Source organism: Nelusetta ayraudi, unplaced genomic scaffold (genome assembly GCF_046127955.1).
Source record: "Nelusetta ayraudi isolate G7.1 ecotype Tasmania unplaced genomic scaffold, CSIRO-AGI_Nayr_v1 ptg000039l, whole genome shotgun sequence".
Taxonomy (NCBI): Eukaryota; Metazoa; Chordata; class Actinopteri; order Tetraodontiformes; family Monacanthidae; genus Nelusetta; species Nelusetta ayraudi.
The window spans coordinates 837,687-852,535 of NW_027466089.1; the positions used below are offsets into that span (position 1 = coordinate 837,687).

At 47.7% G+C, this 14,849-nt stretch overlaps 1 protein-coding gene across 2 annotated transcripts in view; it reads left to right on the forward strand.

Moving 5' to 3' along the window:
* The window catches only part of gabrb2a (gamma-aminobutyric acid type A receptor subunit beta2a), a 35,363-nt gene extending 23,199 nt beyond the window's left edge, over positions 1–12,164 (forward strand). The window contains exons 5-10 of one of the 2 annotated variants that reach the window (XM_076032887.1): positions 1,675–1,757; positions 5,485–5,622; positions 5,700–5,852; positions 7,726–7,970; positions 8,472–8,612; positions 9,914–12,164. In XM_076032887.1, coding sequence (XP_075889002.1) covers positions 1,675–1,757; positions 5,485–5,622; positions 5,700–5,852; positions 7,726–7,970; positions 8,472–8,612; positions 9,914–10,270 — 1,117 coding nt within the window. In that variant the 3' untranslated portion in view covers positions 10,271–12,164. The remainder of the gene's footprint in view (positions 1–1,674; positions 1,758–5,484; positions 5,623–5,699; positions 5,853–7,725; positions 7,971–8,471; positions 8,613–9,913) is intronic. The other variant, XM_076032888.1, reaches the window with a different exon arrangement.
* Positions 12,165–14,849: the final 2,685 nt, after the last annotated feature.

Sequence of the window (14,849 nt, forward strand, 5' to 3'; positions counted from 1 at the left end):
TCTGTTATAAAGGAGTTTACGGCTGCACTTTCCTGGTGAAAATTTTGTCAAATCAATCGAGTTCAGATCAGTACAGGAAAAACGTGATAATCACCGAGCTTTGCCTCGCTCTGTTTCTGATCCGGTGATACTAAATAAGTGGAGACGTTTCCTCGTTCAGCCAAGACTGAGTGGATCTCCGAAGCGAAAAAAAAAAAAAAAAAAAAAGGAAAGAAAAAGAACCTTGACGCTTAGCGGCTGTGACAAGGGAAACCCAAGGTCACGGCAGATACTTTGATATATACTGTGAATTTTCCCACAGGCTGCTATTATCGTTAATGTTTGCACGATGCGATCAGGTTTATATTAAGCCGCGTGCACATGCGAGTGCACTGTGTTTGTGTTTGTGTGTGTGCCTGTGTGTGTGTGTGTGTGCCTGTGTCGTGGGCTGAGGTTGCCCGAGATGCCTCAGCCGTGGCCCCTGCACGGTTAAAGCGCGCGTCCGGTCTTCCTCAGACGGCCTCGGGGGTTCTGGCGCGGCGGGGGCCGTTCCGTCTCATCCCTCGCCGACTCGCCTTCGCGTGTCGACAGGAAGTCCGCCGCTCCGAGTGAACCTGTGGGTCGCCGCCGCCGCCGCCGCCACCGCCGCCACCGCCGCCGCCTCACACTTTATTACACTAGTCTGTGACCAGAGGATGACCTCTGCTGTTTACCAACGGGACAGAAATAACAACAATGATAATAATAATGATAATGAAAGCAGCCCCATGGTTTCATACAACAAAATGAAAGGCTTTTATATTGAAATGTACGTTGCAATGTGCTCGAGGGAAAAGGTCTCTTTCTCACTATACAGTCAGGTCCATAAATATACTGCGGTTAAAGCACATCTTGTTCCTTTCATTTCAAATGCATTGTGGTGATGTTTAGAGTCAAATAGATGAGAATTGTGTCCATGATGCAATATTTATGGACCTGACTGTATTTGTTTCTATTTGTTGCTGGTTGCTGCGTTTGTGGGTTGCGTACGGCTCGGTCGCAGCGGATCGCAACGAACCCTCCAGTCCAGTCTGGCAGTTTCCCTTTACAATTCACAGCATAACAACTGTATGATGACAATAACCGCTTTAGTTTTAAGAAAAGGCGGCTTCAGTGACCTTGGACGTGGTGAACGTGGTCGTTGGTGGCCGCAGGTCTGAGCACCAACATCACAACCTCTCAACCTCAGTCTCCAGGGTTGACAGAGAACGGACCCCCGAAAGCAGAAAATATCCAGTGAGGTCGCAGTCGCGTGGAGGAAGTTGCCTCGTTGATGTCAGGGGTCAGAGGTCATGGTGGACACACTGGTTGGAGACCACGGAGGGACCAACAGGAGCTCTGGTTACAAGCGAGTTCTGCAGAACCAGCATCTCTGAACACCTCGGGTCTTGAAGCGGCGTGCACACACGCACACACGCACACGCACACACACACACACACACACACACACACACACCTGCCACTTTACCTGTGCCGCTTCTATTTTCCCGTCTCAATCTCACGCGTCAGCCACTTCTCTTCATTGAGATTCGCGGCGAAGGTCTACAGTGAAGGTCAAAGGGAACGACGTTGGTTTCCCTCCCTCTGATGAATCCTCTGTTGTTTTCCTTCTCCCTCCCCAACCCCCCCGCCCCCCCGATCCCGCTCTGCGTGCAGAATCACCACCACTGCAGCCTGCATGATGGACCTGCGGCGCTACCCTCTGGACGAGCAAAACTGCACCCTGGAGATCGAGAGCTGTAAGTACTGCTGCTGCTCCCACACCCACACCGAGACGATGTCGTAAGGAAGGAAGGAAAAGATGGAAAAGGAAAGAAGGGAAGGAAAGGAGAGCAAAGGAAAGGAAAGAAGGGAAGGAAAGGAGAGCAAAGGGAAGGGAAGGGAAGGGAAGAAAGGAAGGAAATAGAGGGAAGGAAAGGAAGAACAGGAAAGGAAAGAAGGGAAGTAAAGGAAAGGAAGAAAATGTGAGGAGAAGAAAGGAAAAGAAAGGAAAGAAAAAGAAAGGAGATGAGAGGAAAGGAAAGGAAAGGAAAAAAGGAAAGGAAAGTAGAGGAGAGGAAATGAAAGGAAAGGAGAGGAAAGGAAAGAAAAGAAAGGAAGGAAAGGAAAGGAGAGGAAAGAAAGGAGAGGAAGGAAAGGAGAGGAAGGAAAGGAGAGGAAAGAAAGGAAAAGAATGGAAAGAAAGGAAGGAAAGGATCCTGCGCACATATGGCAGCCGGCTGGCGGAAAGGTAGGATGAGCGCTGATGAGGCTGCATGTAAAATGCTGAGAAAGGCTGATGAGATATTGGGGAGATAGGCATCGAGGAGAGGAACATCACTAATGGCTCACTGACTGATAACATCCAGCCTAATTAAGTCAATTCCAAGCGCAGTGGCTTCCCAAGGCGTGGAGGCGCCTGATTAGGTCCAGTGTTTTAGGGATTTGCTGATAGTGGAGGCGCCGCCACGCTGTTTGTACAGTGTTCAAAAAGCACTTCTCACTCTTTTCGTGTGTGTGCGTGTGCGTGCGTGTGTGTGTGTGCGTGTGTGTGTGTGTGTGTGTGTGTGCTAGCGGTGATGCTGCGTGATCCAGGTGGTTGTGGAGTGTCGGGGGGGAGAGAAGAAGGGCTGCTGGTGGTGGGAGGGGGGCCGCGCAAGGCAAAGTCCAGGTTCCTCTGCTGCGTGGTTTACCCGGGTCCCCGGAGAGAGAGAGAGAGAGAGAGAGAGAGGGAGAGTGGGGGGAGGGGGACTCTGGGTCTGGGATACGGCGCGGGGCTCAAGTCGGTCGTCCCGGGTTTGATCAGAGCGCTTCGGCGCCGCCAGCGTTTTGGCGGCGAGCAGCAAAAACAGCGCGGGTCAGAACCGCCCGCCTCCCTCGCTGCTCCTCTCCCATTATGCTCAGCGCACCATCCCTCCTCCACCCTCCTCCCCCTCCTTTTCCGTCTCTCATCCCCTCCCCCCCCCCCCCGGTGCACGCACACACACACACGCACGCTTTCATGCACGTTCACCCTCTTCTCTCCCGTCCTTTTTATCTCCCCCTCCATCACTCCAGCACTCGCAGCTTCCTCCCTCTCCTCTCTTTCAGAGCCGGCCCAGTACGGAACACACACACACGCACACACGCACACACGCACACACGCACACACGCACACACATGCACACACGCACACGCACACGCACTCCTTCTTTCTGTCTTTTTCTGTTTCACCCTGCCTCAATCCCTCTCTCTCTCTCTCTCTCTCTCACACACACACACAGAAACAGAAACACACGCACACGCACACACACACACACACACGCATACATGGCTCCAGTTTTGATCAGCAGGCAGTATCTGCTCTCATATGGATTAACTGGCAATGATTTGAACGGCGGGAATCGCCTCGTGCCAGAGCGTGCTATTTTATTCAAGCTAATGAGCCCAGAGAACTCTCGCTTCCCTTGATAAACTTGATGCATTTTTAACACGCACCAGTCTTTAAAAAAAATTAAAAAAATCCCACAGAACCCCCCCCGCCCCCCCGGCACAGGCACATCTGCCATGGCTGCCGAGGCCACCGCTCCCACACGGCCGGCCTGCGCGGAGGAATAATTGATTTGCACCTTTCTAACACTTGACATTTACAGACGCTCTCGTCTCTCTCTGTAACTCACTGTATACATATATATATACATATATATATATATTTGGGTGTAGCTGACAACCCCCCGGAATGACATCTTTGTTTTTCCGAAAAAAAAAAAAAAAGAATCCCTCTGATGCAACGGGACAGAAGCCGCAGTCAGGGTCAGTCAGCAGTAGTTCCGTGACGGTCGAGCCCGTCCAGGCCGCTCGTAAGAGCAGCAGCGTAATGGACTCGGCTGATTGGGGTGACGCCGGGCCGCCGGCCGGATGTTAATAAAACAGTGGTGAAGGTGAGAGCTTAGCTTTATCTGCAGCCGTGACTCCAAGGAGAATATATATATATATATAAAAAAAAAAAAACGTGTACAACAAATAAACGTGAACGTGATAACCGGCTAATCCCTTTTGACTGGCAAATAATGAGATAACGTGGTCCTAACAGGTGTGGGGAGGCTAATGAAAGTTCCGGAAGGTTCAGGGAGGGAGGGTTAGCATGTATCACACAGCTAGGCGTGCCGTGTGTGTTATTTCTGCTCTGATTTTGAAACTGCTCAAAAAAAAAAATCGACAGACTTTAATTTAAAGGAATACTGCAAATTAAAATTTTAAATTGCGGTTCACGCATACTTTCTATATTACTTGTTTACAGTGTTTATAAAGTGGGTTGCTATCCACTCTGCTGCTGTAATTATAGAAATTTCTTATCTGATCTTAAATAAAAAAAAATTACGCTGTGTTTCACACAACATGCTGAGTTGCTGCTATCTTTTGTGATAAATAGCTACGCTGCCCTGTTGCCTCAGCAGGTGACCTACTTTTAATATGCAAACGACATACTTGTGTAAACAAGACACCTGAACAAACCCCCCCCCCCAAAAAAAAAAAACATGTTTACAACTGCAAAGCCACATTGGCGCTATTTGTTTACCCCTTAACCAAGCTGACATCCCAGGATTCCAGCAGCTGACGTGTTGGAAGGAAGGATGGCGTGAAAGGTGGTTTTTAGAATCCCGCTGTCGTGCGCGTGGGTTCGTTAAGAACGCAGCCACAATTGATATTTTTAGCAGCAGCATCAGCAGCAGCAGCAGCAGCAGCAGCAGCAGTCCGGTCAAAATGTCTGCCGTGAGAGAAGAAGAAGCCCCTGGGTGGAGCGAGAGAGAGGCCTGACAGCACCCAAAAAAAAAAGAAAAAAGAGGCATGGGCACCACCGCTGACTCCTACCTTGAATGCCAGAATATGTGTTAATTTAAAAATAAATAAATATAAAAAAAAAATCAGAGCCTCGCAGTTGAATTATTCATCACGTCTGAATAGGTCACTGCCTCCGTTTTTCCAACGTGAGGCAGACAAGTGGAGTCAGAGCTGGAAGATGGCTGCCCTCAGTTTGTGTCACGGGCCAACTGCAAATACTATCGATTTTATATAGATTCATATTCAGTGAGAAAAGAAATCACGTGTACACACATCAGGAAAGGAAAGACTTCCAGAAATATTTCTATTCCAAGTTTACTCCGATATCACAAGATTAAGACAAAGTAACCTTCGGCCTCTGCGATTGCATGAGGTGCTCAAAGTTTCGGCCATTGGCCTGCAGACGTTTCTGGCAAACAACTTCTTGGGTAACATTGGCCAAAGTGTCTAATAGGATTGCTGCACACGCATTTCCAATTTGTTGTCTTTGTAGTCGGTTTCACAGTGTTCTCATAATCTGATCACACTTGGAAAGGAGTATCTAAATGTACAAAACTACTGAGTATATTTATGCTATAAATATATTACTGCTTTATTTCGACTGGGCTAAATGGACGATATAACATGAGAGCCTTTTTTTTTTTTTGTCTTTGTCCTCCCTCTCAGATGGCTACACCACAGACGATATCGAGTTTTACTGGCGAGGCGGAGACGGCGCCGTGTCCGGCGTGGAACGGATAGAGCTGCCGCAGTTCTCCATCGTCGACTACAAGCTCATCTCCAAGAACGTGGTCTTCTCCACCGGTATGCGGCGGCGGCGGCCAGAAGGCCTACGGCGGACGTCCAGCTTCCCCTCACCTCTTCCTCTCCCCTTCCTCCAGGTTCTTACCCCCGTCTGTCCCTCAGCTTCAAGCTGAAGAGGAACATCGGCTACTTCATCCTGCAGACGTACATGCCCTCCATCCTGATTACCATCCTGTCCTGGGTCTCCTTCTGGATCAACTACGATGCCTCGGCTGCCAGAGTGGCCCTGGGTAGGCCCTGGGAGATATCCCGCAGCAGCATGAGTGATTACAGAGCAGAAAAAGGGAGCCGTTTAACATACATGTAGACTTGCTCCGGGTCTATACGTTATCCCAGCGTGTGTCATGATGCCTCTGTCTCCGTCGACTCTATTTCCGCAGCCTCTACGTTTTCCTATCTCTGTTTTTTTTTTTTTTTTTTTTTTACCCGCTCGTTAGCTTGGAGCATGTGAGTGATAACACTGTGTGATAGGCTGCCTGGCTAAATGTCTGTTGTTTGGAGATGACTATATGCATGACTCATGCCGAGCGAGAAGCGCTGCAGTTCGACCTTGAAGCGTGCTCGTCTTCCTCCCTGCCTGCCTGCCTGCCTGCCTCCCTCCCTCCCTGTCTGTCTGTCTGTCTGTCTGTTTGCCGTCGGTCGCAAGCGTGCGCGTCGGAAGTGACGGATTTGCGTCGGGATAACCGCCGGAGCAAAAGGTGGCAGCGTTTGCTTCGGTGCACCTTAAGCATTAGAGTTAATGTTTTTCGCTCCAGTGTCAAAGCGCCGTTGACGCTAAAATAAAAGCTCCCACACGGAGCCGCGCGGCGCAGGAAATGGCTCTGAACTTCTGTGCCCGTTGCTCTTGTCACACATTTGTTTTGTGGAGTGGGACACTCGCCGGGGCCCCAGACGGTGCTTTTAGAGGGTAACATGATTTAAAGATCCGCCTGCGCCCGGCGCGTCCCGAGGACGCTGCGAGCGAGCGCGCGACTCTCCGTGCCACGGTGACACTGCCGGCTGCTGGGTTATTTATAATACGTGTGAATCTGACCAAATGCAGATTGTGCATGCAGATGACTAATGTATCAAACACAATGCGCAAAGGGGAGTGGAGGGCGGGGTTGGGGGGGGAAGCAGGTGAATCGTGCTGTGACTAATAGCAGATGTTTACAGTGACAGTGTGTGGCTCTTTGATATTGCCCACAGTATGCTCCCTGTCCATTTGAATACATAATTGGAGGTTAATGTAACCCGCATGAAGCGCACTCACAGTCTCCCAGCCTCAGGTGGCCTGCAGGGATCTTTTCATCCAAACGGGTTCACGTTCTCTCGTGCCCGTGTGTTTGCTATAAATACAAATTCACGTACACGAGAAACATCAATGCCACTCTTCCCGGTGCAGCCTTGTCCGTTAGAGATGAGCACCTGATCCGGTATAACAAGTAGGGCAAGCCCGTTCAAAAAGCAAGATCGCAGATTGCAGAGATTCACTTTTCAATTGGGAGTTGGCAGATTGCGAAATATCAAAAGAAAGTTTTTTTTATCCTTGATGTCAGTCAAGAAAACATTGTAACCATTGTGACGTCTCTGCTCAAATGCACTGGAGTCAGGATATATAACAGGCAGTGCGGGGAAAAATGTATGTGTAATTGTATGCATGGGTGTCTTAGCGTGCATGTTAGCATACAGTGTTAGCGTACAGTGGCTGAACACTAATCCTAGCACACTAGGACGTAAACACAATGTCCGTTCTAGCCAAAATATTCATCATGCTATTTGCTAGTTACGACTAAACACAAACTGCTGCTGTGACTGGAGGCCGTTTCGTTTTCCATTAATTCTGCTGTTGACATTCCGCCATGTGTGATTCATGCGTTTTTTTAAGAGCCGCAAATGTCATCTTGATAATGATACTAAGGCGAGGATCTTGTTTCCTATCACGAATGCCTGTCACATTTTTTGAAAATTACTTCCTTGATGCCTACTTGAGATAAACCTGTGATGTTGTGAGCTTGTGATGTCCTCATGTTTAACGTGTTTGTTTTTTTTGCACAAATGTATGTCAAGATTTTTGCTGTTTCTCAACACTTTCTCTTTGAACATGTGACCTGCGGGACTCAGGAATCACCACGGTGCTGACCATGACCACCATCAACACCCACTTGCGAGAGACGCTCCCAAAGATCCCCTACGTCAAGGCTATTGACATGTACCTGATGGGCTGCTTTGTGTTTGTCTTCCTGGCCCTGCTGGAGTACGCCTTCGTCAACTACATCTTCTTCGGCCAAGGCCCTCAGCGGCAGAAGAAGGCGGCCGAGAAGGCGGCCACGGCCAACAATGAGAAACTCAGACCCGACCCCAACAAGGTGCGCGCGCGGTCCGACCTCCCCGCTGCAGAGTCTGTGCTGTCAGTTGATGTCTGTGTCTCTATCTGTTTGGGAGGAAATGACTTCTTCTGCTATTAAGGTCAATGTGATGCTGTCGATCAATCAATGCTTGATGTCCCTAACCAGTTGCTCTGTACTCCTGCTCTAGCTCTCCGTTTCTCTTATGGTGTAGCCTTGTTGTTATCACCTTTATTCCTGTAGATTAGGATCTGAACGAGTGAATGCAGAAGCAGCAATTGGCTTATGCTTTATCTCCATGTTTCTGTCTCTCAAAGGGCGGAGGCGCCTTGGAAAAAATCTCTGGCTGTGGTGCCAAAGTCTTCCCCCTTTAAACACAGCTGCTACTTAGCTGCTAGCATTAGCAGGAGCAACTGTAACATAAGAAAAGAAAAGAATATCTAAGTAAAAACACCCTTTCCTTCTGAGTGTGGCAAGCTACGATTTCCCCCAAGTAACAGTGCTGATTTTGTATGCTTGCAGTGGCTGGTGGGAAATGTAGTTCAGAGAGATGATGCTCTGTATGCCAGAATGAAACAGAGGGAAATTGACGCGTATGACTCGATGTGGGATCCCATCTTTGTGGACGATGCCGCATTAGGACTAGGCGAGCAAAGAAATAAGGTACTGGAGGTTTTGAAAGTCAAAACTAACAATGTCATTCAATCTGAATCAATCCCGATCAGAGGAAAATGCTGTAGTTTTTGTGCATTTCTTTGATTTCAGTAGACGTTTAAGGCAACTTTGATCATCACTCCCACCATTGTGTTTTTTCCCCCCTCTCTTGGTTTGCTCTTCATGCATTTTCCTGACAAACATGGCTCAGCCATTTGATTTCTGCAGGCATTAATTTAATCTTAACTCGGGCCGCTCGTCTAAATGTATGACAAACGACAAATCCGGCAGAGGGAAGAAAAGATCAGTAGCTTCTCGAAAGATATTTCCATTTAGACTCCCAACACTGCCAATTCTCAGTGCTACTTTGTGGCTCTCTCGCTACTACATTAAGTAATCTGTAAAAAGAAAAAAAAAGAAAAAAAAGAGAAAGCAACAACAAAAACAAGGATTGCCAGATAAGTGAATGTGATCATTTGCTGTTTGATGAATAGTGCCAACTAAGTGGCTGCGCTTCAAAGTGACTTAGACAAAACAAAGCAGCTCCATTTTACGACGGGACAGGATTGGATTATAGAGACGTTTTTTGGTCCTCAGAAGTCAGGCTATGGATGAAGAATTGTCGATCCGAATCCACTTCCCGCAACTTCTTTCCTGACCTGCCCCCGAAACCTTTTTGGCCTACCTCTCCTCCATCTTTGCAAAAGTCCTTACTATTTCTCTCAACCTTCTCCTGTCACCTTTTCTTTTTGTTCCTTTTTTTGCTTTCTCTTTTCCTTTTATCGGTTTCTTGTCGTAGTTCCTTTTTTTTTTTTTTCCTTTGTGTTCCTTTCAGTTTGTCTTGTGAATCGACAGAATTTTAACCATGTCCTGGTTGAAATTCTGAGATGACAACGAAGATTTCTCCATGAGAGTTAGTTTTTGTGGAGTGTGTTTGTGCTCTTTCCGGGAATGTTACCCCATAGTGTTGTGCTGGTACTATCACTCAGATATTGATTAAATGATGATGATCAATAATTATTATTTTTTTTACCTAGTGTTTAGCTAGCGCTTTGAATATTTAATTCACTGTAAGCAACACAGTTTTGGCTCATTTGCATCACCCATTCTGACACTTCATCAGTACTTTTTTGACACAGTCAATTCTTTCATTAGCTGAGCTTGATTTATTTCACCATTTGAATGCTATATTTTTCCTTAATAATCACTTAAATAGACTGACTTTGAAAACCACACTCGCATTTCTCTATAGCAGTAACTTCTCATGGCTCCGCCTGTTGTTGCACCCCCCTCCTCCCCCCATTACACAGATGACCCCCGACGATAACATCCTGTTCAGCACCCTGGAGATGAAGAACGAGATGGGTGGCGCCGGGGATCTGTCCCGGGGCCTGGGAGCGCCGGGCGATCCCCGCAACACCATGCTGGCCTACGACACCTCGACGCTGCAGTACCGCAGAGCCGCCATGGCCCGCCAGAACTATGGCCACAGCGCCTTGGAGCGCCACGCCCAGAAGAAGTCGCGCCTACGGAGACGGGCCTCCCAGCTCAAGGTGAACATCCCCGACCTGTCCGACGTGAACTCTATCGACAAGTGGTCCAGGATGATCTTCCCCACCGTCTTCTCCTTCTTCAACGTCGTCTACTGGCTCTACTACGTCCATTAAAAGGCGGGCGGCGCCTGGTGGCCAACCTTGAGACGGGCTCTCAAAAAAAGGGGGGAGGGGGAAGGGTTCTGGGGGGTGGGGAGTGTGGCATTAGAGAGAGGTGTGAGAGAGAGAGAGAGAGAGAGAGAGATGGCGTGACCAGAGAGAGAGAGAGAGAGAGAGTGAGAGACAGAATGAGCGACCAACGGTGCACCAACTTTTTTCGAGCTGGTTCGTTTAAAGGGGGAGGGTGGGGGGGGACAAATGAGCAGAATGCAAAAGACTCTTGGATGGACTGCAGCAGCACCCAACACTTCAGTCAGCAGTGACTCTTTTAGTATTTGGGAAACACCTTAACAACGACTGACAAACACTGGATTAAAAAAAAAAAAAAAACAAACAAGTATGAGAGAGACAGAAATGGTGCCTGTTCCAGATTTTCAATATATCACTAATATTTGTCATTCGTAGCTTACTCTCTGTGGATCAAATATTTATGCTTGTGTTTGCATATACTTTAAGGATTTGTTTTGTTTAGTATCTATTTACTTCGTAGCCGAGCTGTCTGCATCCAGGAAAGCTTTAAAAATGATTTTAAAAGGAAGTCATTCCTTGATAGTCTATTTTCCTATAATTACTGTATATCAAAAACATCCTTTATGAACGCATGCTTACGTTTGATTTCATTTGCATCTCAGTCCTAAGGGCGACTCCAGACGCAAAAGTATTTTTTCATTTTACTAGTAGAGGTTTTAGTCTGTCAGTTGCGCAGCTTTGGCTTTGGTGGGCCCACCCGGGGGGTGATGGTTTGAGCGTCGCTGGAGGACATCAGGTGGACAGCAGGAAGTGCTTTTTTTTCTCCTCTGGACAACCCTGCGGTGCGTTCGTGGTGCCAAGGCAGAACTGAAAAAGGTTCCTTCAGGGTTTTTTTCTTTTTGTTTTGTTTTTCGTTGTTGTTGTTTTTTTTTTTTTCTGTTCATATTATGCGCTGAAAGAGTGAGATTGTGATGCTTTTATGTTTACGCTTTTTGCTGTGCTGACAGAACCGAGTCCATCTCGCTGTGTGTGAATTATTTATTTATTTATTGCCCCCCCACCCCCCACCCCACCCCACCCCCGCCACCCCACCCCCCACCACCCACCAAGAGAACATTTGACTCTTCCGTACTTTCTGCCATGTTGTGAAGAGCTTCAGAAGGCGGGGAATGGCTTTAACACGACTCGAGCTGGTGTGTGAACTTTGCTGATTGATGAGCTGAGATTCATCGCAACCAGAGTTGCTGCATAAATATGGCAATCCACAATCATCATTATGAGTAGAATTGAATGATAGAAGTATGACGCGTTTCATTGTGATTAGGTTTCTGTTCTGAAAACCTGTAGATAGACATAAATCATGTTTAAAGAAAAAGAGATGATTCATTTTTATAAACCAATACTCTCATTATTGTGTAAATATTATGGATTTATTCTATTTAAATGGGTCTCTGTTGTTTTTGCTGTTGAATTACAGATGAAATATTCTATTCAGTCAAAAAAAATGAAAAAGATCAATTTAACTGAGGAAAAAAAAAATGAAAAAAAAAACACAATTCACAGCTTTGCTGACTCTGTACTTTTGGGACTTTTCTCTCTTTTCTTTCTTTTTAACGGACTCTAAAAGCATCTACTTGCTGAAACTAAGGCACTTCCAGACACCAGTGACTTTTGGGTCGTCGTTTTGTTCTCCAGAAACGAATAAACAAGGACCCCACAATCCAGGCATTGAAGTCAGGCATATTTTGTACAAAGTTTCTGTAAATTCCAATTGTAATATTTCATAATGACTGTAAATATCTTGTGTAATGATTGTCAGCAAATATGAAGATGTATCTAAATTCAATTAAAACTCGATTCAGTCTATCACTTCAAACAACAGAGTTGCACTGCTGGCGGTTTTTATGTGTCCTGCATGTGTGTGCGTGAGCGCCCGGCCCGGCCCGGCCACCGCTGACTGCCCAGTTCACGGCTGATTGGCTGCATGAATGAGTGAGTGCGCGGCGGCCGCGGCGGCAGAACCAGGAGTGAAGCGGGACGGCGAGGGGGAAGCAAATTCACGGGGTGAACGTAGAGACGTGAGGGCTGCGGCCGGCCGGGATGAATTGCTGCATAATGGATGGAGAGATGGAGGAGCGGTGGCGGTGAGGGGAGCAGGGGGGAAGGGGGGGGGGGGTCTATCCTGGCCTCGGCCTGCATCTGAACAGGGCCGAGTTCAGGCGCTGGCCCTCGGGGGACATTAATGCAGAGAGAGCCGCAGATACGGGGCCACTCTGTTGACTCGGCCGCGGCCCACTGGCTGCAGGGAGCGCAGCGCCTGCCACTTAAACAGGCAGCGGCGGGGAGGGAAAACAAAGGGCAGTGGCGTCCATCTATCCATCCATCCATCCATCCATCCATCCATCCATAAATCCACTTCCTTCCCCCCTTCCTCACTCAGCAAACCTGACGAAACCAACCGCACTGCACTCCGCTTCACTTTCCCTCCCGGCCTGACCACTGTTGCAGCCCCCTTTTTTCAAATGGAGGCCGCTGAATATTTGATGGCACAAAAACACTGAATATTTAATATTTAAAGAGGGATTTTGTTCTAGCTGGGACTAATGTGTAGCTAATGTTTGATTTTGCAAAAAAAAAAACAAAAAAAAAAAAACCTAACGGGCCAGAAGAACATAATGAGACGGTGACGTGTACGGAGGATGTTTTTCAGCCCGCAAACAGCTGATTGAACATCATAAATAAGACACTGGGACATAAGCGTAACATTTTTCTTCTTTCCTTTGGGGTTGTTAAACGGCTCAGGCAGCGGCAGACGCGTGTAACATTATAATGTACAGCGGTGGCTCCTTCTCATTAAGCTCGGAAAATGACAACCAACGCTCGCGACGCAACGAGCCACAGATGTAGGGAGGTATGGAGTGCACATTACTCTGTGTGTGTGTGTGTGCGTGTGTGTGTTGTTTCTAGTTCTTCCGGGAGTGAAAACATCCACAAAAAGGCAAAGGGGTGTAAAAAAAAAAGAAAAAAAAAGTGATGTAATGCGACATGTGACCTTGTTGCAGGTGCCTCCATGCATCGGGAAAAATCCGCTCCAGCGTTACAGTTTGGGCCTCGGCATAACAGATGCATCACCTCAATACAGTAGACAGATGGTTTGTGCTAAATTGCCCCCAACCCCACCCACCCACTCCTCCACCCAACCCACCCCTCTCATTCTTCCCCTCTATTAAAAAAAAAGAAAAAAAGCCCACGTCGTGGTGCCATGTGAGCGAGGAGGGGAGAAGCAGATGCTTTCTACTTTTCTTTTCTTTTTTTTTTTTTTGCGTTTCCATGTCAGTGGAGTAATTAGGAACATACAGACCTCCACTGTGTGTGTGTGTGTGTTTTGTTTCCACGAGCCCTGTTTTGTTTTTACGTGTGTCTGTCTCTGTGTGTGTGTGTGTGTGTGTGTGTGTGTGTGTGTGTGTGCGTGTGTGTGTGTGTGAAGCGCGGACGCGCAGCTGCGCCACTGTGCAGTCTGCGCGGCCGCCAAGACAAAACCCAGCCAGGGCCTGACTGGGACGGCTGAGGAGGGCTGAGGAGAGGGGCGAGTCTGGCACTCTTGAGTCTTGCCACACGTGTGACGGCGGAAAGGAAGAGAAAATAAAAGCGCGCTGAGCGACAAACAGACGCTTGTGTCACACCGTCGCGCAGTGACGTGACAGGTAGTCATCTGGTTTTTAACGGGGATAATAACAAGTCGTCGTCATAGTTAACGAGGCCTCGTTTCCAAAAACTCACAAAGAAGGTTGTGGAAAAGCTTTGAGGGAAATGATCCTGTAAATTTTTATACGCCGGCACAACACACAATCACCCATCATGGTGCCCTAATAAATAAGTCACCTGCCGTAACATCATTAAAGGGTTTTTTTTTGCAGCTCTGGAGAAGACAACATATGTCAACATTAGGACGTGGAAGGTATCCTACACGCAGGCCATCTGTGCAAGTCGCTGTGTGTGTCGGATGCACACGTGAACACGCAAACACACTTCTCACAAGACGCTTGTGTGGATCCAAATGTGCAGAGAAGCTCCTCTCCTCGCGCTCTTCTTGGTTTTCTGGCGCCCAGAGTGCTGCAACCTCATTCCAAATTGTATTTTTTTTTTTTTTGCCTCTGCAAAACCATCCATCCATCGTAGACAAATCTTGGAAAAGAGATGCAACGCTCCTGTTTCTGATAAAGCTATTAAAGAGGTCTGTGAACGACATCTCCATCGCCGTGCACCTGCACTCAGAGAGTTAAGCCCCTTTTCGGCAGTGTTTGTTCGCACTCGGCGCACTCTCCCATCCACGTTTGCCTCCAGCAGGCATTGCCCTCCGCTCAGTGTTGTGTTGTCAGTTCGAATCTCCTTATGACCCACTGCACCAATTTTCTGCTCTGCAAAGATTATCTCATTTGAGGCCTTTGTCCTGCGCGAGCGGCACCACTGTTTGTTCCCAGGCTGTGGAATTTTGAAACGCGTTCTGGAGCGATGTGAATTCGTTGTTGTGAACTGTTTAAAGTCAAACGGCAGACAGGGAAGC